The sequence below is a fragment of the Littorina saxatilis genome, linkage group LG8, assembly GCF_037325665.1.
Source record: "Littorina saxatilis isolate snail1 linkage group LG8, US_GU_Lsax_2.0, whole genome shotgun sequence".
Lineage (NCBI taxonomy): Eukaryota > Metazoa > Mollusca > Gastropoda > Littorinimorpha > Littorinidae > Littorina > Littorina saxatilis.
The window spans coordinates 34,930,806-34,952,842 of record NC_090252.1 but is presented as its reverse complement, the minus strand read 5'-3'; the positions used below and the strand labels follow the sequence as shown (position 1 = coordinate 34,952,842).

Sequence of the window (22,037 nt, the reverse complement as noted above, 5' to 3'; positions counted from 1 at the left end):
TTGTGCACAAAGACATATTATGGCTGCCCGGACAGAGGGTAAATGTTAGCGTGCATAATCAAATTGGTTTAAACGAATTTGTATTTAGTCATTTGAAGGCACTCTCAGCTTCACGTAAACAATCAGTTTCTGGTCACAACCACTGTCAGGCTTTTACACACAGTACACACACACTTTCGTTTAAACACTCACCGCTTGAGAACATCCCAGGTGCCCTCCTAGGTAAAGAGCAAGCATTTGTCAAAGAATTTATTTGTGCATGCATGGCCAGCCGGATTTACAATGAGACAAATCGGACGCCCCGTTTTGGTGTTATCCTAACTTTTAAAATCTAAATAATAAATGGACAGCTTGTTACACAAACATTCTTGAATCAGAAAAGAATTCTTTTTTCATCAAGAAAAGATCAGTACAATTCGAAGTTTTGAAAGTTTGAAAAAAGGGAGCCCGGAAGCCGGTCACGCAAGATCGTGTTAGCCCAAGGAGACACATTGTCTGCATAGCGCTTGCTTCTATGAAGCCAACCACCGCCGATAAGTTCGTGTGACTCGCATCCGTTTGTTGCGTTTTAGATTCAGAGGTGCACAATAACGTGCTATTGCCGATACAGCGAGTCGCATTGAAATCACAAACTGACGAACTAATTGTGAAATAAAGGAAAGTGGATCACACGGGTACACGATGGCTCAGGGGATAAATAAACCACGAAAACTGGTGTGTGGTTTACGCGAGCTGTGTCACTGAATGCTATTAAATGCCATTGCAAGTGTGTTCCATAAGGTTAGAACTGTTTTTTTCATGAGAAGATTTAACTCGTTCTGTAAACCATTTGAGACAGACTGGGGCTTTAAACGTATATTATTTGAAAGACATTGCTGTCACTTGCGGTACTCAGGTTTGGCGCATGAGTGAATTATTTCCGGAGTTTGTCTATTGATATCAGGATTCACTGACATAGAACGAAGCAAATTCCAGCACACAAAAAAAGAAAAAAAAAGCAAAGACAAAAAAAAAGAGCGCATGAGTGTTATTTCAGCTTCACTGACCTGGAACGAAGCAAAGTCCAGGGGGATAAGGGAGTGGCCTTTAGCCGGCCATGGCTGGTTGCTGCTGGCCAGGGCAGATGCCCCATTTCTCACACATCGCCGTCAGAAGCTGCTGGTCTGAAATTCCAGTGTTGGGGTTGACTTGCGCGGAGGCGGTGGGTGGTGGTGGCGGTGTGGGCTGTGGGCGAGGTGCGCCTGGTTGGCGGTATGGTGGTGGTGGTCCTGGTTGTTGTTGTTGTGGTCCCTGCTGTTGTGGTTGCCATTGCTGAAAGATTTGCAACGAAAAAGATGTTTTAAAACAGAACGGTAAGGTGTTGTCTTGATCGACGAATTCGGAAAACAATCGGCTCTGTCCGACTTGTATGCGTGTCTGTGTGTGCGTGTTTGTGTGTGCGTGTTTGTGTGTGCGTGTCTGTCTGTGCGTGTTTGTGTGTGCGTGTCTGTGTGTGCGTGTCTGTGTGTGCGTGTCTGTGTATGCGTGTCTGTGTATGCGTGTCTGTGTGTGCGTGTCTGTGCGTGTGTGTCTGTGTGTGCGTGTCTGTGTGTGCGTGTCTGTGTGTGCGTGTCCACAACTGCTGTCTCTTACCTAAAACGTAAGAGACAGCAGTTGTGGACACGCACACAACACAGACACACCCACACGCGACCGCACCGTAAGCACGCACGAAGGCATCAGCGCGCAATTACATACATACGCACTCACCCACCCACACACACACACACACATCCAGGCACACACACACACACACACACACACACACACACACACACACACACACACACACACACACACACACACACACACACACACACACACATACATACACATACAGAAACACGTCAGTTTTGGTACTCACGGTATTCTGCGGATTTTGGTATTGTTGCACAGGAGGATTTGGTGGCTAAAACAGAGTTAGAACCACAACACAAATCTTAATAAGAACAAATAACGAACCAGCATCAAAATCAAAATCAAATCATAACAAGAACAAGATTCGGAGCCAAGATTAAAACCACACTCAGAATTAAAACCAGAATAAAGATTGGTTGGTCATAAAATCAAACGGGTTGAAGGACATTATAGCACAGTATTGACAAAACTCATAAATAATTAAAAAAAGTAATAACAATATTAATCTGGATGGAAAGCTGAAAAAACATGAAAAAAATTGCAGAGTCTTGAGTCAAAATGACATTAACCATTTGAAACTTTTCGGTGATGACCGAAGACTGACGTCCACCTAAAAACCTTTTTGCAGGAGTCAACCCGGCCCGACCATTATATCTAAGTTTGAAATGGAAGCCTAGCAATATGTAAGTCCTCTTCAATTCTATTTGAAAACATCTTCATGTTTCGTTCGGTGTGTGCGATTTTTTCCTCCATTGCTTCGCTGGATCTGTCTGAGCACTGTGTTCGTTCACTGCTGAAGTCGCGCGACAAGTTCTTTTGCCAGCAACCGCATCAAAACCTTTGCCGGGCACAGTAACATCTCCAGCGCCTTCCGCCTCCTTTCCGATTTTGTTGCCGAGTGAAACTGGCATTTGTGCTGGCTCCAAACTAAGCTAACGACTACAGTCTGAAAACAGTACCTAGGGTACGCACGATAACGGGTATCTAGTGCGTCCCCCTCCACACATTTTTTTGGCTCACGTAAGTGTAGCCTATGCGATCGTAACTTTGTCTGTCTGTGCGTGTGTGTGTGTGTGTGTATGTGTGTGTGTGTGTGTGCGTGCGTGTGTATGTCTGTGGTAGAAACTTTAACATTTCGTCATTTGAAGACGTCACATTATGGCGTAAGAGGGTTAGACGTCACGCGAAGGAATTACTGAAAGTCTCGGTCATTGTTATTTTAAGCGGGCCGAGACTAGTTGGCAGTCGTGTCCCTGTAAGTAGGCTACATGCAGACAGACAGATCTAGATCTAGTGTCTCGCTTTCTTGCACAGTGTCACCTATGCTTACTGTGTCAGTGTGTGTGTGTGTATGTGTGACGGAGCGATTGAGTTTGTGTTACTGTTTGTCTATTTCTTAGGTGAGCCTTGAAGGCTTCGCCTCTTGTTAGAACTTGTTTTTGGCTTCTAGTGCGTATAGGACACAGGGACGCGCACTTTGAGGAGCCCTGCATACCAGTAGCTGATACTGGTTATGATGCTGCTGATAGTAGTTTGATTTGCAGAACCACGTTGGTGTACATACCTGGGGCTGGTACTGGTTATTAGATTTAGGCTGGTACCGGTTATTAGGCTTCTGATACTGGTTATTAGGCTTCTGATACTGGTTATTAGGCTTCTGATACTGGTTATTAGGCTGCTGATATTGGTTTTGACTTGCAGAAACATGTTCGTGTACATACCTGTGGCTGATACTGGTTATTAGGCTTCTGATACAGGTTACTAGGCTTCTGATACTGGTTATTATGCTTCTGATACCGGTTATCAGGCTTCTGATATTGGTTATTAGGCTTCTGATACTGGTTATTAGGCTTCTGGTACTGGTTATTATGCTTCTGATATTGGTTTTGATTTGCAGAACCATGTTGGTGTACATACCTGAGGCTGGTACTGGTTATTAGGTTGTGGCTGGTACTGGTTTGGGTTTGGTTGCGGCTGGTACTGGTTTGGGTTTGGTTGCGGCTGGTACTGGTTTGGGTTTGGTTGCGGCTGGTACTGGTTTGGGTTTGGTTGTGGCTGGTACTGGTTTGGGTTTGGTTGGGGCTGGTACTGGTTTGGGTTTGGTTGTGGCTGGTACTGGTTTGGGTTTGGTTGCTGCCAGCCTTGTTGCTGGGGCGGTGGTCGAGCCTGGGGCGACGGCATTCCCCACGAGTTGGTGTTAGGGTTGGCAGCGTTTGGTGAATTGCCAGAGTCCACGGGCACCGGTGCAAAGTATTGCTGGTACCTGGAAGAAAGAATTGAAGAAATGTGTATTGCTGAAATAAAGGAAGGCTGGGAGGAAGGAAGAAAGAAAGAAGGAAGGAAAGAAGTAAAGAAAGAAAGGAGGAAGAGTTGGTGTTAATTAATTGGGATCCGCAGAGTATTTGCTAGTACGTACCTGCAAGAGTGATTGAAACAGAGGTATATTGGTGAAAGGAAAGAAGAATGAAAGACATATAGGAAGGAAGGAAGGAAGGAAGGAAGGAAGGAAGGAAGGAAGGAAGGGAGAGAGGGAGGTTGGAAGAACTGAAGGAAGGAAGGAAGGAAGGAAGCAAGGAAGGAAGGAAGGAAGCAAGGGAGAGAGGGAGGTTGGAAGGACTGAAGAAAAGAAGGAAGGAAGGTAGGAAAGAAGGAAGGAAGGAAGGAAGGAAGGAAAAAAGGAAGGAAGGAAGGAAGAAAGGAAGGAAGGAAGGGAGAGAGGGAGGTTGGAAGGACTGAAGAAAAGAAGGAAGGAAGGGAGGAAGGAAGGAAGGGAGGAAGGAAGGAAGAAAGGAAGGAAGGTAGGGAAGAAGGAAGGAAGGAAGGAAGGAAGAAAGAAAGGAAGGAAAGAAGCAAGGATAGGAAGGAAGGAAGGAAGGGAGAGAGGGAGGTTGGAAGGACTGAAGAAAAGAAGGAAGGAAGGAAGGAAGGAAGGAAGGAAGGAAGAAAGGAAGAAAGGAAGGAAGAAAGGAAGGAAGGAAGGAAGGAAGGGAGGTAGGTAGGAAGGACGGAAGAAAGGAAGGAAGGAAGGAAGGAAGGAAGAAAGAAAGGAAGGAAGGAAGGAAGGAAGGAAGGAAGGGAGAGAGGGAGGTTGGAAGAACTGAAGGAAGGAAGGAAGGAAGGAAGGAAGCAAGGAAGGAAGGAAGGAAGCAAGGGAGAGAGGGAGGTTGGAAGGACTGAAGAAAAGAAGGAAGGAAGGGAGGAAGGAAGGAAGGGAGGAAGGAAGGAAGAAAGGAAGGAAGGTAGGGAAGAAGGAAGGAAGGAAGGAAGGAAGAAAGGAAGGAAGGAAGCAAGGATAGGAAGGAAGGAAGGAAGGAAGAAAGGAAGAAAGGAAGGAAGGAAGGAAGGAAGGGAGAGAGGGAGGTTGGAAGGACTGAAGAAAAGAAGGAAGGAAGGAAGGAAGGAAGAAAGAAAGGAAGGAAGGAAGAAAGGAAGGAAGGAAGGAAGGAAGGAAGGAAGGAAGGAAGGAAGGAAGGAAGGAAGGAAGGGAGAGAGGGAGGTTGGAAGGACTGAAGAAAAGAAGGAAGGAAGGTAGGAAAGAAGGAAGGAAAGAAAGAAGGAAAGGAAGAAAGGAAGAAAGCTGTGGTGTTGGGATTGGCAGCGTGAGGCGGGTGGTTGCCAGAGTCCAATAGCTAAACGTTCCAATAATCTACCATTCTTGATTTTGGTCTGACAACTGGTCTTAAAAGAGAAAGAGAGAGTCTTAAATAAGAAGGCCTTAAAAAAAGGGTTCCGCTGTAGTTCAAAACTTGATCCGTTGAAGGACTTACTTGGCGTTGATTTGGTTGATCGATTTGGCGGGTGGCGGGGTGGTGCGAACTGGCGAGTGGAAGCCGAGGAAGCCAGCGAACATGTTGCCATCCTTGCCGGGCAGTGGGGTGGTCGTCTTCTTGGCTGGAGCCAGAGTGTTGCCCAGAAAGCCGGACAGAGGGTTGACCGTGACGCCCGCCTCGAAGTGGTTCAGTTTGGGCTGCAAGACACACACAGATTCTTTAAATAACACATCCGTGTCGGGCCGCGTAGACAGTCGTTCCAGCCGAGCATCGCGCACTGCCGGGCCGCGTATGTAATTGTTTCACACAGATATCTAAGGCACAAAACGCGTGTTTGCTTCGAACGTAAGAGTAACTTCCCATGCTTAGTACTTCGTTTACCAAAGTCTGATCAGAATTCAAAGAGGTTTGGGGCAATTGTTGACGAACAAAATGTACTCTCAAGCAACCCCTGAAGAAGTTTCATGCTGACTGTTTGCAAATGATAACAGACAATGTCGAGGAAATGTAATATCCAAATGAGACGGCAGACGATTTTGGACATCATTTACGAGACATGTCTGTTATCATTTGCTAGCAGTCAGCATATTAGAAGTAACGGTTTTATTACCATGCAGTTTATTTCGACAAAAATCAAACTGACTCCGCAACTCTAGACAGTACAGCCAGTGGGGATGGGATTGAACCGAGGCTGGTGTGACCTTATGTACATGACCTCATGCAGCCAATCGTAGCCAAACACACACTTGACCTCAACATCCGACAGGTTCTCCCACAACAATCTCACTTCAGGTTAAACAACCCTTTTGCTTTGATATCTCTAGTCTACTAGAAAGGGTCAGATTCATTATCAACATTAGACAGTAAGGACATAACTTAAAACTGCATTTGAAGTAAACTGAGTCACGCAATTTCATTTCATTCCTCGGAACTTTTACCTTGTAAGTTTCAAGCGAGCTGAGCACATGTCATTTTCAGAAGGTGGGTGGTGCATGTATACCCACCCCCACCGACAAACTGGGCTGTTCGCTATTTACATGATAATAGGTTTCATTGTTAAACATGAACATTGTCACTATTTAGAATAAGTCACCCTGAAGTTTAAAATTCAAAGTTTTAGTTGTCTTTTTTAGATTTAGAGGGATAAATAAAAAGGGTCCCTGCCTGACCGTTATAACATTTAGAAGGTCACCTAGAATCAGCCCTGATTGGTCAGCTAGTGATACGGTGCACTAAAATGGTAATAACATTTGCTAACAGTTAGCATATCAAAAAGGACTCATACCAAGAGCAACCTTACGATGATGATAATTAGTTTTAACGTCCTCTTAGAACCATTTGGCCTATCTTGGGACAGGTAGAGTTAATATGCTTTATGTGGGGACAAGACACTGGACAAACATGCAAACAGAGAACACATATGATCGTGTTATATATCTGGAAGTCTGTTGTTGCGATATTTCAAAATGGGGATGGAAGTAATGATTGTGTACGCGGAATATGGTTGGACTGGAGCGGTTTTGTAGGCTTATTTGCTTTTTATGTATGTAGAATATGTTTATATTTGTGGCTGAATAAGTTATATAAAAAATAAAAAAAATAAAAAAAATAAAAAAAATCTTAATTTAGCCAAAGGAAAATATTGAAGCAACTTGCTAAAATAATATATCAGAATGGGGAACTTAAGTTCAGGTAGGAGGGCAGTATGTGCTTAAGCCTTGTTTGATCAATTGAGTATAGCTATGCTTTGTGTTTTAGGCGCTTTAGTTGTTGGGCGTGGGAGGGGAGGGGGGAGCAACCTTACCTCGATAATCTCCGTGACAGGTTTGGGCCGAGTCTGCGCGTTAGGGTTGGCCAGGTAGAATCCTCCGTGTCTGTAGGGGTCGACTCGAACCCTGAAGTCCTGGGTGGTGGTGGGGGGAGGGGTGGTCGGCCTGGGGGGTTGGTATCCGAACCCTCCGTTGTTGAAGGTGTTACCTGATCAAGCATAACGATAACAACGTCATTGTCGAAATCCACAATTTTAAAACCTCAATGTCTTAATAGCAAGCTCCAATGTTTTTAATGTTTTAATTTGTTTCTAATGCAAATTGTCAGTGGTTATTTGATCAGGCATCCACAGAAGCATCGAAAATTTTTTTTCATTAGGCTATGAATATTTTAATTATGCGATGAAGTAATAAACAAAAAAACAAAAGTAAGCAAACGATACAAATATATAAATAGTAAATGGAAGTGCTTGGCAAATTAAAAAAAAAAATAAAAAAAAAGTAATTTAATGGAAGTAATGCAAAAACAGTTTCTTCGAACCCGAGAGAATACACAGTATTTCAATGAGCGTATGTTATCTTTAAAGGCACACACCTTCATGTGAAAACGGTTCGGCTCACCCTCTGAGATCTGGCCAGGCTTTTACTTGGGATAAGACCATCCCTCCACTTGGTCACATACACAAAATCAACACCCTGACTGCTTGTTGTGGTGAGGTTTGTGTTTGTTTGTTTGTTTGCTTAACGCCCAGCCGACCACGAAGGGCCATATCAGGGCGGTGCTGCTCTGACATATAACGTGCGTTGTGGTGAGTTGAATTCTTTAAATGAATCAATGTCTTAAAAAAAAGCCACTGGTTGCATTTAGGAAATTCTTTTATTTACAAAAATCCAACTATATAATTATGCATAGAGGGCACCATGGCTGTTCATTTATGGTATATGACCAAGTAGAGGGATGGTCATGTCCCCAGTAAAAGCATGACCAGACCTGAGACGGTGAGGCGAACAATTTTCACAGAAGGGAATGTGTACTAAACAAAAACACAAAACAACAACAAAGACGCACACAAAATAATACACCAACTAAAATGTATAATCGAAAAATAAAACCCAGTAGCAATCGCAATAGCAGTTAGCAATGCTAGGGCGTCCGGTCCAAGACAATCGGTCGGTACACAGGGGGACGGGGTCGTTCGTGAGGAGAGGTCGTTATGTGGGGGTTCACTGAAGTGCCATTGTTACCTGCCCAGCTGCTGCCAGACCAGAATCCTTGCTGCCCCCCTTGTTGCGGCAGTTGTGGCTGTGGTCTCTGCATAGGTGCAAAGTTGATGGGTGGTGGGGGTGGAGGGGCGGTCGTCGTGATGTATTGCTGTAGCGACAGAGAGAGAGGGACACGGGTGAAAAGAAGGGTGATAATATATAATGCTGAGCGTGATGGTGGTGATGATGGTGATGATGGTGATGATGATGATGATGATGATGATGATGATGATGATGATGATGATGATGATAGTGATGATGATGAGGGTGATGATGATGATGACGACGATGATGATGACGACGATGATGATGACGATGATAATGCTGCTGCTGCTGCTGCTGATGACGCCAACAATTACAACAACAACGACGATGATGACGGCTATTCCCTTAACGCAAAAACACAACTAACAAGAGGCGAAGCCTTCAAGGCTCTCGTAAGAAATCGACAAACAGTAACACAAACTCATTCACTCCGTCACACATACACACACACAGTAAGCATATGGGACACGGTGCAAGAGTGGGAGACACTAGATCTAGATCTGTCTGTCTGTAGCCTACTTACGGGGACACGACTGCCAGATCGACACTGCGCTTTCGACAGCGCTTCCTCGCGCACACACTGGAAACACGCTGTGCAGATCAACCTGTAGGAAATCTCCTTTGGTATCTTCTTTATCTATTTTTTTGGAGCTACGAAACCGAACAATGTGAAATCGTCTTCCCCGAATCGGCGAACTGCAGCTGGGTGAGAACTGTATCTATACCACAATCCTTCACGCGATCTGACTTAACCTTGACCCCTGACCTGGTCTACATACCACACACGACACAAACCAGTCACCTGTTTTTACCCCCCCCCCAAACCCCCCCACCACCCGTTTTCTTTGGATTCACACTTTAACTACATACGTGCCGACGAAATGTTGATCATTGCTTCAATACTTTGAAGCTGTTGCTTGGATAATAACCAGGTAAATTAGTATTTCGGTGTTCAGTCAAATGTTAAAGTTTCTATCACACACATACACACATACACACGCACAGACAGACACAAGTTAGCATCGCATAGGCTACACTTACGTGAGCCCAAAACACGAATCTACACCCCAGGTCAAGATGAAGAACGTAGAAGAAGAAGAGGAATACACTAAGTGTTGACCTTTCCTTATTGTCTGTTCTGTACTCTAGATATTCACAAGTTGATAGATCGAGGTTCCAGTCAATGTTTTGTTTGTCTACGTTTCATGAACTAACTTATGTTGTTGCTTAACAAAATAAAAATAAAAATAAAAAAAGAAGAGAGAAATACCCACCTGTTGGTACGCTCTCTGGAAAGTGTTTGCGTCAAACGCGGAAGAGAACACGTCGTATCGCGCCATAGGGTTGACAGGCTGTGGTTGAGCGGGAGCCTGATAGCCGGTGGCCGCAGGCTGCGGGGCTTGATAGCCTTGGTAACCGGCTTGGCCCGCAGCAGGCTGCTGGTAACCTTGGTAACCTTGGTAACCCGCCTGGGCAGTATTGGCTGGGGCCGCGGCTGCAGCTGTTGTAGTGAGCAAAGAGGGAGGCGTTGTTAGGGACATTCAGTTTTATAGATACACTTCAGCTTTAATGACGACTAATCTTGAAATCGAGTGAAAAGAGGAAAGTTGATTAATAAGACTAGAATAGACTGATCTGCGAACCTTTATGAAAAGAAAAGAAAAGAAGGGATTGATAGATCAGAAAAAAGATGAGGAAGAAGAGGAGGACAACGACGACAATGCACAAACACAACAACATCATCATCAACGACGACAACAATATTCAATCGATTGTTAGAAGACTAGAACACACACACACACACACACACACACACGCACACACACACATACACACACACACACACACACACACACACACACACACACACACATACACAAACACATACACACACACATACATACACAAACCCTAAAGAGAACAAGTTTAAGACTCAAATAAAAGCATGCTTTTGTGCACAAAACGAAATACTAGCTAAACATGAAAAGCTGTGCTGCAGATCTGAACAACGAAATCAATCACAAAATAATCGCAACATTATCTGAGTGGCCTCTGTGAGCCACATTGTTAGCAAAACATCAAAACCATCATTTTTGTGCTCATCAATCTATTTTCTAAAACACAACAAACAAATATTTCCTAGAATTTTCAAGAGGCGAACATTATTTACCAGATTAACCCCATTTTGTGTCAAGCGCATGCGGGCTGGAAGGAAGTCTTGTAACCATACCAATAATGCATGCTGTTTCAATAAAAAATGTTTGGGGTGGTCAACACAATTTAAATGCAGTACAACCAAATGTACAAATAAAGATGCTATCGGGCTTCGTCATTTTCGGTACCGCATTTTTTTGTAAAGCTTCCTCCATTTTTATTTTTCCAACAATGATGATATACAACTATAAACAGCAAGCACATCAAACATTGTCAAAATAAATGGTACACAAAGAAAGACAAAAACGTGGCATCCGTGTGTTGGGTCCGTGGAGGAAATGCATAGCAGAATCCAGTAGAGTATCCTAGATAAAAAAAGACAGTAAAGTAAAACATCCTTGGTAGATGCCTTGCACAATAAAGAAACAACAACGGAATCCACATGAAATATTAATTTTTGCAAGCACAAGCACCGGAAACAAACAAACCGAGAGCATCTTCATTTGACATTTGACAGGCTTTTAGCTTAATGCTGCAAGAGGGAAATGGAAGACATATATAGGGCAAGCGCACAAGGAATCAGGAGGTAAGGTAAGAACATGCAACGGGGGGGGGGGGGGGGGGGGGGGGGGGGGGTGTTGGGGAAGCAACAGATAGGATAACATCGGGAAAGCAAAGAAACATTTGTTGCTGGAGGTACGGACATTTCAAATACGTCAGAACCATGATGGTGTGTTGGTGTATATGGCTGGATTGAAATGTTTCTCAACCGCAATGACATCACAAATTCCCAACCTTGGGCAATTAAAGATTCTGTATTCTGTATTCTGTATTCTGTAACATGAGATTAAATTCCTTCAGTGGCATCAGTTGTCAGCTGGAAACATGAAGCGACAACGATCTTGGTATTTCGCATAGAACAAGGGAGACGGCGGCAGTCATGCCTTCGTGTAAAGAAGAGAGAGAGAGAGAGAGAGAGAGAGAGAGAGAGAGAGAGAGAGAGAGAGAGAGAGAGAGAGAGAGAGAGAGAGAGAGAGAGAGAGAGAGAGAGAGAGAGAGAGAGAGAGAGAGAGAAAGAGAAAGAGAAAGAGAGAGGGAGAGATTTCATGCTTCTTCAGTGGAAGCCCACACGTTATGTTTGGCCGAAACAGTATCTTAAAATGCCTTGCGCAACTAACTATGTTTTTAGTTAAAATTTAAGCACCTTAAAAATAAAACAGGAACGACGAAACGGAAGGTGTGCAAAGCGCATGCGCCTCTGCAAGCAGCCACTTCTGGTTACGAAGAAATGAAATCCCTAACTTATGCAAACATGAAAGCTTAGCTCGAATTTGTGTTCGAATCATCAATATAACAGCATTTATTAAAGTGCCTAACAAAGCTACCCTTAAAAAAAACTTGTGGGTACTCAAATATGCAGAAAACCAACCATGTCAAATGCTATTGTTATGCGTTTATTGAAAAAGGGAAATATCTATTTACAAAACACCACTTTGGAACCAAGAGAGTCATCTATAGCTAGTTATAGTTTCGCGCTTTTAGGTAATTTTGGCTTCGTGTGTGTGCAAGACTGGTTGTAGAAATGTGGTTAATTATACACCGACTGCTGTTTCATTTCGATCATGGTCGCACACGCAAACATTACGCTGACGTCAGGGTGACGTCACAGTCTGCTCAATGTTGAAATTCATGCGAGGGCAACGTGTTTAGGTAGCACACAATGAAACAATGACGTCGTGTTCAAGGCACACTCCTTTCTCTTATAAAACAGTTAGAGTCACAGTCTTAAATCTGGTAGGGCTTTTACAAATGAATAACACCATCCATCCACTTAGCTATATACCAACATCAAGGGCGGGGACGTAGCTCAGTTGGTAGCGCGCTGGCTTTGTAATCAGTTGGTCGCTATCAGCGTGGGTTCGATCCCCACGTTCGGCGAGAGATTTATTTCTCGGAGTCAACTTTGTGCAGACTCTCTTCGGTGTCCGAACACCCCCGTGTGCACACATGCGCACGAAAAAGATCCCACGTTCACAGCGAAAGTCTCAGGGCTTGGAAAACACGAAGACACGCATGCATCATCTCTCGTCTCCAATTATCATGATCGTATTTCGATACTTTGACGAGACAAACCCAATGCTGGTGTGTCGAAGAAGACAGCCACAGCGGGCTTGTTCGAATCAAAGTATCACACCATATCTTCAACGTATTACCAGTTGGTCTAAGAGGACGTTAAACCCTAATAGTCACCAACATCAACAGCAATGGTGTTTTCTTTGTATTTGTGTTATTACATTAATTTACCCCAACAAGTCCAAATCATCACAAACAGTAGTCAGAGTGTTGATTATCGGTATGTGTTAAAGTAGAGTGATGGTCTTGTTACCCATTGTAAAAGCACTGCCAGATATGAGATGGTGAGCTGAACTGTTTATACGGGAAGGAGTGTGCCTTGTACGATACAATGATACAACGCAAAAAGGAGACTATATTAAATGCAGCGTAAACGCAAAGCAAGCACAGAACACAACATCATAAAGTACTGGGTGGGGTATATATATATACTTGGATCAGTGATGCCTTTTGCAGAAAGCAAGGAAAATATCATAACAAGGTGAAAGAGTTGCTGCTGTTGGCACACACAGGAAACGAAGGGAAAGCATAACCACATCCAGAGCCAAGAAGAACAACAGCGTCAATAACAAACACGCCAGAGAAAAGTATGAAGCCGCCCAAAAGTCAGTTTAAAAACCCGAAGTCCAAGAGGGTATGGGAAGGCTGTTGTATCCGTTCTGGGAAGGAAACACAGATATAACCAATACGAGGGTTTGAAAGGATATGCCCATACTGGCAAGGAGAGCGATAACCCATAATGCAGCGGTTGTGCCCATGCTGGGAAGGAGACAGAGAAACCAGAATGCAATAAAAGGGTATTGAAGGGTTGTACCAGTACACGCAAGTTCAGATAGATCAACCAGAAAGCAACACAGCAAGAGGTATTGGAGGGTGCGTGCCCCGTACCGGCAACGCGAGAGAGAAAGATAATTCAACCAGAAAGCAACAAGATGGTATACAAAAAGTGTGCCCTTTCCGGCAAGGTCAGATACATAATTAAGCCACAAAGCAAAGAGGGTAGGGGCGGGGGGGGGGGGGGGGAATGCTCGTTCCAGCAAGGTCAAAGAGAACTAAGTCAACCAGAAATTGACCACAGGATATGGAAAGGGTTTATGTCCGAACCAGCAGGGTCAGAGATATGATTAAACCAGACAGCAACAAGAGGGCATGAAAAAGGTGTGTTCCATTTCTCCAATGCCAGAGAGATAATTCAACCAGAAAGTAACACCAGGGTAAGGAAGGGTTTGCGTCCGTACCTTCAACGTCAGAGGGATAATTAAATCAGAAAGCAATAAGAGGGTATACAAAGGGTGTGTTCCATTACTCCAATGCCAGAGAGATAATTCAACCAGAAAGTAGCACAAGGGTAAGGAAGGGTTTGAGTCCTTACCGACAGGGTCATCAAAAGAGATAATTAAACCAGGAAGTAACCTAAAGGTATGGAATAGGTTTGCGTCCGTACCTTCAATGCCAGAGAGATAATTCAACCAGAAAAATACAAAAAGGGTGAGGAAGGGTTTGCGCCCGTACTTTGAAGGAAGGAAGGAAGGCAGGAAGGAAGGAAGGAAGGTATAAACAAGAATGTAAACCACACGACCCGCAACACGGTCTCACCACGCAGAGCCGATCTTTTCATTCTCGGCGTATTAGCGTAATACCCGTTGCCTCCTTGCTTCTGTTGCCCCGAGGGGTTCTGAAGGTCCCAGGGAGAGGGTGATGTAGCGAGCAGCAGCACCACAAAGGGATCGACACTAGGTTGTTGAGGCTGTTGAACCAATGGTCGAGGTTGCGGCGTCGTCTGTTGTTGTTGCTGTTGTTGTGGTTGTGGTTGTTGTTGTTGCTGCTGTTGTTGCTGATACCACATTGTTTGCTGCTGTTGTTGTTGTTGTTGTTGTTGTTTCTGTTGTTGTTGATACCACATGTTTTGCTGTTGTTGTTGTTGCATAGGCTGCTGCGGTGGAGGTGGTGGTGTAGGGAGTGGCCAGGGTTGTGTGGGTGGAGGAGGTTGTGGCTGTTGCTGTGGTTGTTGCTGCTGTTGCGGCCAGCCGTTGTTGGAAGGTGGCTGGTTGAGGGGTTGGGACCACTGTCGCTGAGGTTTGGGAGGTGTCTGAGCTGGTAGCTGGTTTGGCCAGCTCTGAGGAGTCTGGTCTACGGTCTGAAGCTGATCCGGAGTCTGAGGCTGAGATGGACTCTGGGGCTGAGCTGAGTTCTGGGGTTGGCCTGGGTTCTGTGTCAGGGACGGGCTCTGGGGCTGAGCTGAGTTCTGCGCACCAGGCATGGGCCAGTCCATGTATGCCGCTGGGGTAGCAGGTTTCGGCTGTATCTGTTGTTGTGTTGGTTGCTGCTGCTGTAGCGGTTGTTGTTGCTGTAGCGGTTGCTGTTGCAGCAGCTGTTGCAGTATCTGTTGCTGTTGCTGCTGTAGTGTCTGTTGCTGTGGTTGTTGTTGTTGCTGCGGCATCTGTTGCTGTTGTTGCTGCTGCATTTGCTGTGCGTTCTCTTGTTGTTGTTGCTGAAGCCATTGCTGAACTTGAGCTTGGAGCTGTTGTGGAGTGAACCGTTGTTGCTGCGTCTGCTGTTGCTGCTGCTGTTGCTGCGGTTGCTGTTGCTGTTGTGGCTGCTGCTGTTGCTGCTGCGGTTGCTGCTGCGGTTGCTGCTGCTGTTGCTGCTGCTGTTGCTGCTGTTGCTGCTGCTGTTGCTGCGGTTGCTGTTGCTGTTGCTGCTGTTGCTGCTGCTGTTGCTGCCACTGTTGCTGCTGCTGTTGCTGTTGTGGCTGCTGCTGCGGTTGCTGCCACTGTTGCTGCTGCTGTTGCTGCCACTGTTGCTGCTGCTGTTGCTGCGGTTGCTGTTGTGGCTGCTGCTGTTGCTGCTGCTGTTGCTGCAGTTGCTGCTGTGGCTGCTGCTTTTGTTGCCGTTGCTGCTGTTGTTGTTGATACTGCTGCAGTTCCTGCTTTAGCTGATATAGTAAATTCTGCTTTAGCTGCTCTAGTTTTTGCTGCTGCTGTTGCGTCAGGCTTTTGCCCTGCGGTAGTTGCTGTTGCCGTTGCTGCGGCGGCGTTGGCCCTGGCGGAGCTTTATTCTGTGGTTGAGGTTGTTGAGGCATGGGTCGTGGTGGCTGTTGAGGCGGTGGTCTAGGTGGTGTCGGCTTATTTTGGACTTGAGCAAGCTTTATTTGCAAAGCCCTAGAGACGATTGCTTTCAGTAGAAGGGCTTTTTGACTAGGGTTTAGCTGGCGAATCTTGGCAGCTACGGCGGGACTAACAACCAGTCTTGGTAGGGAAGTCCTTTGTTGAGAAGCCTGCTTGGCTTGTGCTGAAAAAGCCATGGACTAAAGGACCTCTTCTCGACCGGATGAGTTTCGACAGGGCAACATGTCATGCAAAACATCGACACCCCCCGCTAAAACCAGCGTATCCACAGAGAAGTGGGAGCTAGGCAGGGCAAAGCATACGCCTTAAAGTCATCATGGACTCTTTAAGTCTTACTTCATTGCAATATATGTAATTATAAAAGCAGTTCACTTATGAATATATGTTGACTATTGCAAAGTGATTTTCTTTTCAAATAAAGTAAACTTTCCTTTAAAAAAAGCACTTTAAAAAAAATCCTCATTGGATGATAGTAGTTCTAGAGTGATAGATACACCGAGAAAGATGTTCAAACTACGTTTAGTTATTTACGTGCCTGCTTGTCAATTTTGCTGCAATACCAAAACCGCGTTTACTTGTCAAAGTGCATGTCTATCAAAATAATTTGCTGCAACACCAAAAACAACTTTGCCGTAACTCTAGCTGCAACTTCTCTGCGATACCAAAAACATTTTTAATAGCCGCAAGTGACCTTTGCTCCAACGTGGAGAATCTGTTAGGGACCTTAACCAAGGGAATGACAACACTGCTGCTGACAAGAATTTGTTAGAACACACGTGTGACATAAGGAAATGAAACGAGACAAATGAAAACACTGATCACACACAAGATTACCAGGCCGGAGAAGCAACCTGAAACAGACTACCTGTTGTCAACAAGAAAAGAAAAAGACATTAATCTGGCATGGTGTCATCTTGAGAACAAAATGGAGGAAGCTTTACTTAAACTGAATACAATTTATTGTTGTACCGTGTCGCTGCCTTGACCCCTAAGCCTACAGTATTGTTTTTCACACAGATTTTGACACGGCGGCATTATTTACTCACCGAGTTTTGTACCACAGTATAACTGTACACACTTTTTCTGTACGACAGTACAAGTTTACAAACAGATTTGTCTACGGAAATATTTTTTTACACATATTTTGGCACAAAAGTGTCACTTTACACACAGATTTTGGCACAAACGTGTCACTTTACACACAGATCTTGGCACAAAAGTGTTGCTTTACCAACAGATCTTGGCACAAAAGTGTCACTTTACACACAGATCTTGGCACAAAAGTGTCACTTTACACACAGATCTTGGCACAAATGTGTTACTTTACACACAGATTTTGGCACAAAAGTGTTACTTTACACACATAATTTGGCACAAATGTGTTACTTTACACACAGAATTTGGCACAATAATACTATTTTACACACAGCTTTGGCGCGGCTGTTATTTTCCTGTCAAATGGTTATTCACAATTGTGTCGAACCAGCACATTGATAACCACAGGAAGGGGGGAAAAACGGGAAAAAACCCAACAACAACAAAACAAATAAACAATCTCAAATCCTTAGCCTGCACATTGAAACGCACATGCATTCGCAGATACAGACACGTGCACACAGCCAATCAGACAATCAGATACAGACGCACACAAAGACATAGACTTACACAAACACAAAAGTACACAAGTACGTGCGCATGCATGCATGCACGTGAGTGCACACTCACAAGGCAAAGAGTGCGTGAAAGCATACAAATTATCTATTCTCCCCCCCCCAAAAAAAAAAAAAAAAAAAAATTAATAAAGAGAGCAAACTTTAGAACAAATAGAATAAAAGCAATACAAAAAATATCCAGAAAAGCATCTGAACAAGCTAAACTAAATAAATAGTTAGCGGACAACGCATAGAGGTCAAGAGGAATGGAACGTGTGCTTCGCGTGCGCGCGCACACACACGAACATCCCCCCCACACACATACACACACACACACACACACGCACACACACACACACATACACACACGCACACACACACACGAACATGCCCCCCGCCCACCCACAAACACACACACTCTTAACACTTTCGTGACGGGAGGTGACTATATTAGTAATAGCGCTGCAACGCCCACGGACGGGAAGTGACTATTTTAGTATTAGACATACAAGGTACACGACTCGTGATTGCTTCCCGGTTTTTGAAGCTTGCAGTAAATTGAGTTGTTTCCCTTGATACACGTGGTTTTCTCTTCCGGCTTGATCAAATTAGTGCAGATTTGCGTGGTGTTTTCGAACAAAAAAAATGAATCGAAGGCGAGCCTTGTCACGGGAGGAGATTCTCCGGATGTTGGATCTTGAGGATCCTGTAGATCATGATACATCGTGTCGTTTTAGCCTCAAGAAAGCGATAATAGCAGTGATATTGAGGAAGAAACAGTCCCGTTGTTGCTAGTACGAGTCGGCAACTACACGTTGTAGGGGGTGATACTGCTAGACGAACATGTATCTCGGAATCGTGCAGGAGCTATGGGGGCGTGGCAGCACTGATAACAATGGATGGCTGGAGCCTTCAAATCCTTTTGGAATTGTTCATAGGTGTACAGTTGGTACTTTGTTGTGAAAATGTGACTTATATTCAATATGGATTACCTAGACATCATTTGGTGAGTGTTACAGTTTTGTTTCATTTGAGTCAGGATGCTGTGAGTGAATGCGTGATTTGCTTGTTTTTTTCTTTGTACTGTCTCCTTATTTCTGTGTACAATGTTAACAATATTTCAGCTAATTCATAGGTTTTACACCTTGTTTGGTTATAAAATTATTTATAATACTTTCTGTTAAAAAATAACTTTTAAAAAAAGCAGTGGAAAATAAAACACACACAAAAAACGTTAAGAAACACAAATTATCCCCCTTTCACCCCCCTTTCACCCCCCTTTGCTAAAACAAATCGCGTGACAAACTTATAAATAGCACGACTGAACTGGGCATCCATTTTTGAATTAGTACACAAAATTTGGTGGTGATTGGACTTAATTCAAGCTTGCTAGACAGATTTCTTTACAGTTACTGATTTTTGGGAAGTTTCTTGGTGGCAAGCTTGGGCAGGCAGGACGTTAACGCCGTGGCAGTGCTAGTCACAATAGTGTTAACTCACACACAAAGACACATGCACTAACAAATACACACACACACACACACACGCACACACACACACACACACACACACACACACACACACACACACACACACACACACATATACACGCATACATACACTGTCTCTCTTTCTCCATATTTGTCTACGTCTAGTCCACAAAAAGTGTGTGTGTGTGTGTGTGTGTGTGTGTGTGTGTGTGTGTGTGTGTGTGTGTGTGTGTGTGTGTGTGTATGTGTGTGTATTCGGTGTGTGAGTGAGTATGTGTTTATAGCCAGGTGGATAGACAGAAAGGCAAGCATAGATAGATAGATAGATAGATAGATAGATAGATAGATAGATAGATAGATAGATAGATAGATAGATAGATAGATAGATAGATAGATAGATAGATAGATAGATATTGACAGGCAGACAAGCAGGCGGACAGATATCAGGTAGGCAAAATAGTAAGCCAGGTAGACAGAAAGATAGATAAAGACAGAGTAACAGACAGACAAATAGACAGACACACAGACACACAGACATACAGACATTCAGACATACACACATACACATTCAGCGAGTTACCCATCCGCAGTAAGTTTAACACACATTTCCCCCGTGCCATCGCGTAATGAAATCACAGTATAAAAGCAAGGAACAAGAAGAAGACTAAATTGCTACCGAACTAGTTAATAATAGCAGACGTACAAAAATAGCCCGTGTCAACGTCGCATAACTTTGTCATACGACTTCCGGTCATGCGCGGGGCGGTGACAGAAGAACAATATTTCTCAGCCGGAGATTGTTTTTGCAGCCTTCGGAGGAGTAGCGATACTTATGACATCACACAATCTACATGTCACACTTTTTTTCTTTTAGTGTTAGGAAAGTAGTAGGACAGTTATAAGGAGAAACTCTGTAATGTGGGAGTGGGCGGGAGAGGGATCTCTAACTTCGGCACTGCTGGGCGTTTGTAATTTGTGAGAAATCTAATAAAACCTCCTACTTTTCACAACATGTTGTTGACTTATTCTTAAATGTATAATACTGATACGTTAAATTGCCGAGAAATACTCTTTTGAGCCCGTCGCGATATAACCTTGAACGGTTGAAAACGACGTTAAACACCAAATAAAGAAAGAAAGAACTCTTTTGAGCCTCGAAAAAATGTTTCCCAACACATGTGCGGAACTACGATTGTTAGTCTGCGCTGCAAAACATATTTCAGTGAGATGCTTTAAGAAAGAACGATTCAGGCTGTATTTTGGCATCGTCTGCCTGAAGCAAGATTAACAGATGTATTGCGAACAGTCAGCTTATAGGTGACGGCAAAAGCCACAGTTGCAGACACATTTTGCCCAAGACTTCGTTGTGTTCAGATGCGACACAAAGGCAGAACAAAGCACAAAGAGTCGTAACTATATGCATATTACGTGCATTGTATATTATGCCAAGCAGTCGTGACTGAGATAGATTTAAAAAATAAGCCAGCCTGCATTTAAGTAAAATGATAATTCAACCGACTGCTACAATTTATTCTTCCAACCGGATACGGGTCATCAGAACCAGCGCATAATTCCCTAACGAAAACACGCATGCGCACATGCAACTGAAGATACATTTGAAGCAGAAGCGAGCCAGTATCTAAATAATACTATAACTCGACCGACAGTTTTAATTTGCACAATTGAGTCTTGTAGTCAGAAGAGTTTAAACAGAGCCAGCGCAATAGCAAGCACGCATGCGCACATGCATCCGGAAACGTGACTACAGATCCAGCGCATAGCTCCAAACGCAAAAAACACGCATGCAGCCGAAGACGTAACAGAACCAGCCAAAAGTTCCCAAAGGAAGGCATGCATGCTTGGTATTCAGAGCGAATTCCGGTTCTGGTAGCGGGCTTGTACCTGGTCTGAGCCAGTTAATCTCCCAGCGGGACTGATGCCTTGCCCCTGGTGGAATAGCTGGCATTGGGGTGGTTGTCGGGCCTTCCATCTCTATAGGTTCAATCTCAGCACCTCTGGGGGGCGTAGGTGCGTTGCCGGCCACAGAGAGTTGTCTGCGCTTTCTGATCAGTTGTGCCATTTTCCTTTTCCCCGGAACACTCGCCAGAACCTTCTGAGCCACTTGACTGGCCAAGTCAGAAGCGGTTTGACCCAAGTGGGTTTTCCCCTGTCTGTAGTTCGAAGACTGATAGCTGGTTTGGGCTGGTGCGTTTTGTTGAGCGTACGTGTGCCCACTTTGGCTTGCTGTGTTCTTGTTTCCGGTCTGCCCATACTTGGTTCCTGTTTTAGGAAACTAAAACGTTTTTTTACGTATGCCTTGCGATTTTTTTCCAGGTAAATATCTCTGGATAGCGTCTGTAATAGTTTAAATGTAACCATGAAGATGTTCCAAGCCATATGAGCCATATAAGTCAGTGGTTAGGCAGTCTTTGACAAAAGGTTTTAACCATTCATCGTTGGTTTTTTTTCTTTTCATAAAGAGCAATTTCGGACAACCCAGCCGTGGCAAAAATAAACCATGTTGATGTTGCAATTGAAATAATTCCTACAGCACGAACGCTAAGAACTTTTGATGTTTTAATCTTTGAACGACATTCTTTGACTATGTTATTCCATGTCCAATTTGACATGTACTAAACTGCATTTCCACTACGTGTGCATTGTCGTGTTAGACGCATGCATCTCACATTTGTCTTGACTTTTACACACAATTGTACGTCTGAAATGAAGGATTAAGGTATCTTTTAAAACATTCTTGGACGACGTAACTCTTCCACCCCTATACTTGACCATTTCTGCAAAGCCAAAAGTGCATGTTCGTGATGGAAATGTATGTTGTAGCATTTATGGAACACACTTTTTACTGAGCATGAGAGGAACGCTTAAATGTATCATCTTTTTTCGCACAGCTTATCATGAAAATGACTACCGCAGTTCTAGACTGGCTTTCACATAG

General features: G+C 44.1%; 2 protein-coding genes across 4 annotated transcripts in view; both read right to left on the bottom strand.

Moving 5' to 3' along the window:
- LOC138973388 (uncharacterized) overlaps positions 1–22,037 on the bottom strand; it is a 58,021-nt gene that overhangs the window by 2,660 nt on the left and 33,324 nt on the right. For 2 of the 3 annotated variants that reach the window (XM_070346104.1, XM_070346102.1), the window contains exons 4-10: positions 9,799–10,025; positions 8,462–8,588; positions 7,252–7,424; positions 5,445–5,644; positions 3,595–3,940; positions 1,904–1,948; positions 1,047–1,311 (exon numbers count right to left, since the gene is read on the bottom strand). In XM_070346104.1, coding sequence (XP_070202205.1) covers positions 1,087–1,311; positions 1,904–1,948; positions 3,595–3,940; positions 5,445–5,644; positions 7,252–7,424; positions 8,462–8,588; positions 9,799–10,025 — 1,343 coding nt within the window. In that variant the 3' untranslated portion in view covers positions 1,047–1,086. The remainder of the gene's footprint in view (positions 1–1,046; positions 1,312–1,903; positions 1,949–3,594; positions 3,941–5,444; positions 5,645–7,251; positions 7,425–8,461; positions 8,589–9,798; positions 10,026–22,037) is intronic. The other variant, XM_070346103.1, reaches the window with a different exon arrangement.
- LOC138974347 (transcription factor SPT20 homolog) lies at positions 11,545–15,893 on the bottom strand. The gene is made up of 2 exons (XM_070347065.1): positions 14,408–15,893; positions 11,545–11,555 (listed from the first exon to the last, which is right to left on the bottom strand). The coding sequence occupies exons 1-2, from the start codon at positions 15,891–15,893 to the stop codon at positions 11,545–11,547; spliced, it is 1,497 nt and encodes a 498-aa protein (XP_070203166.1).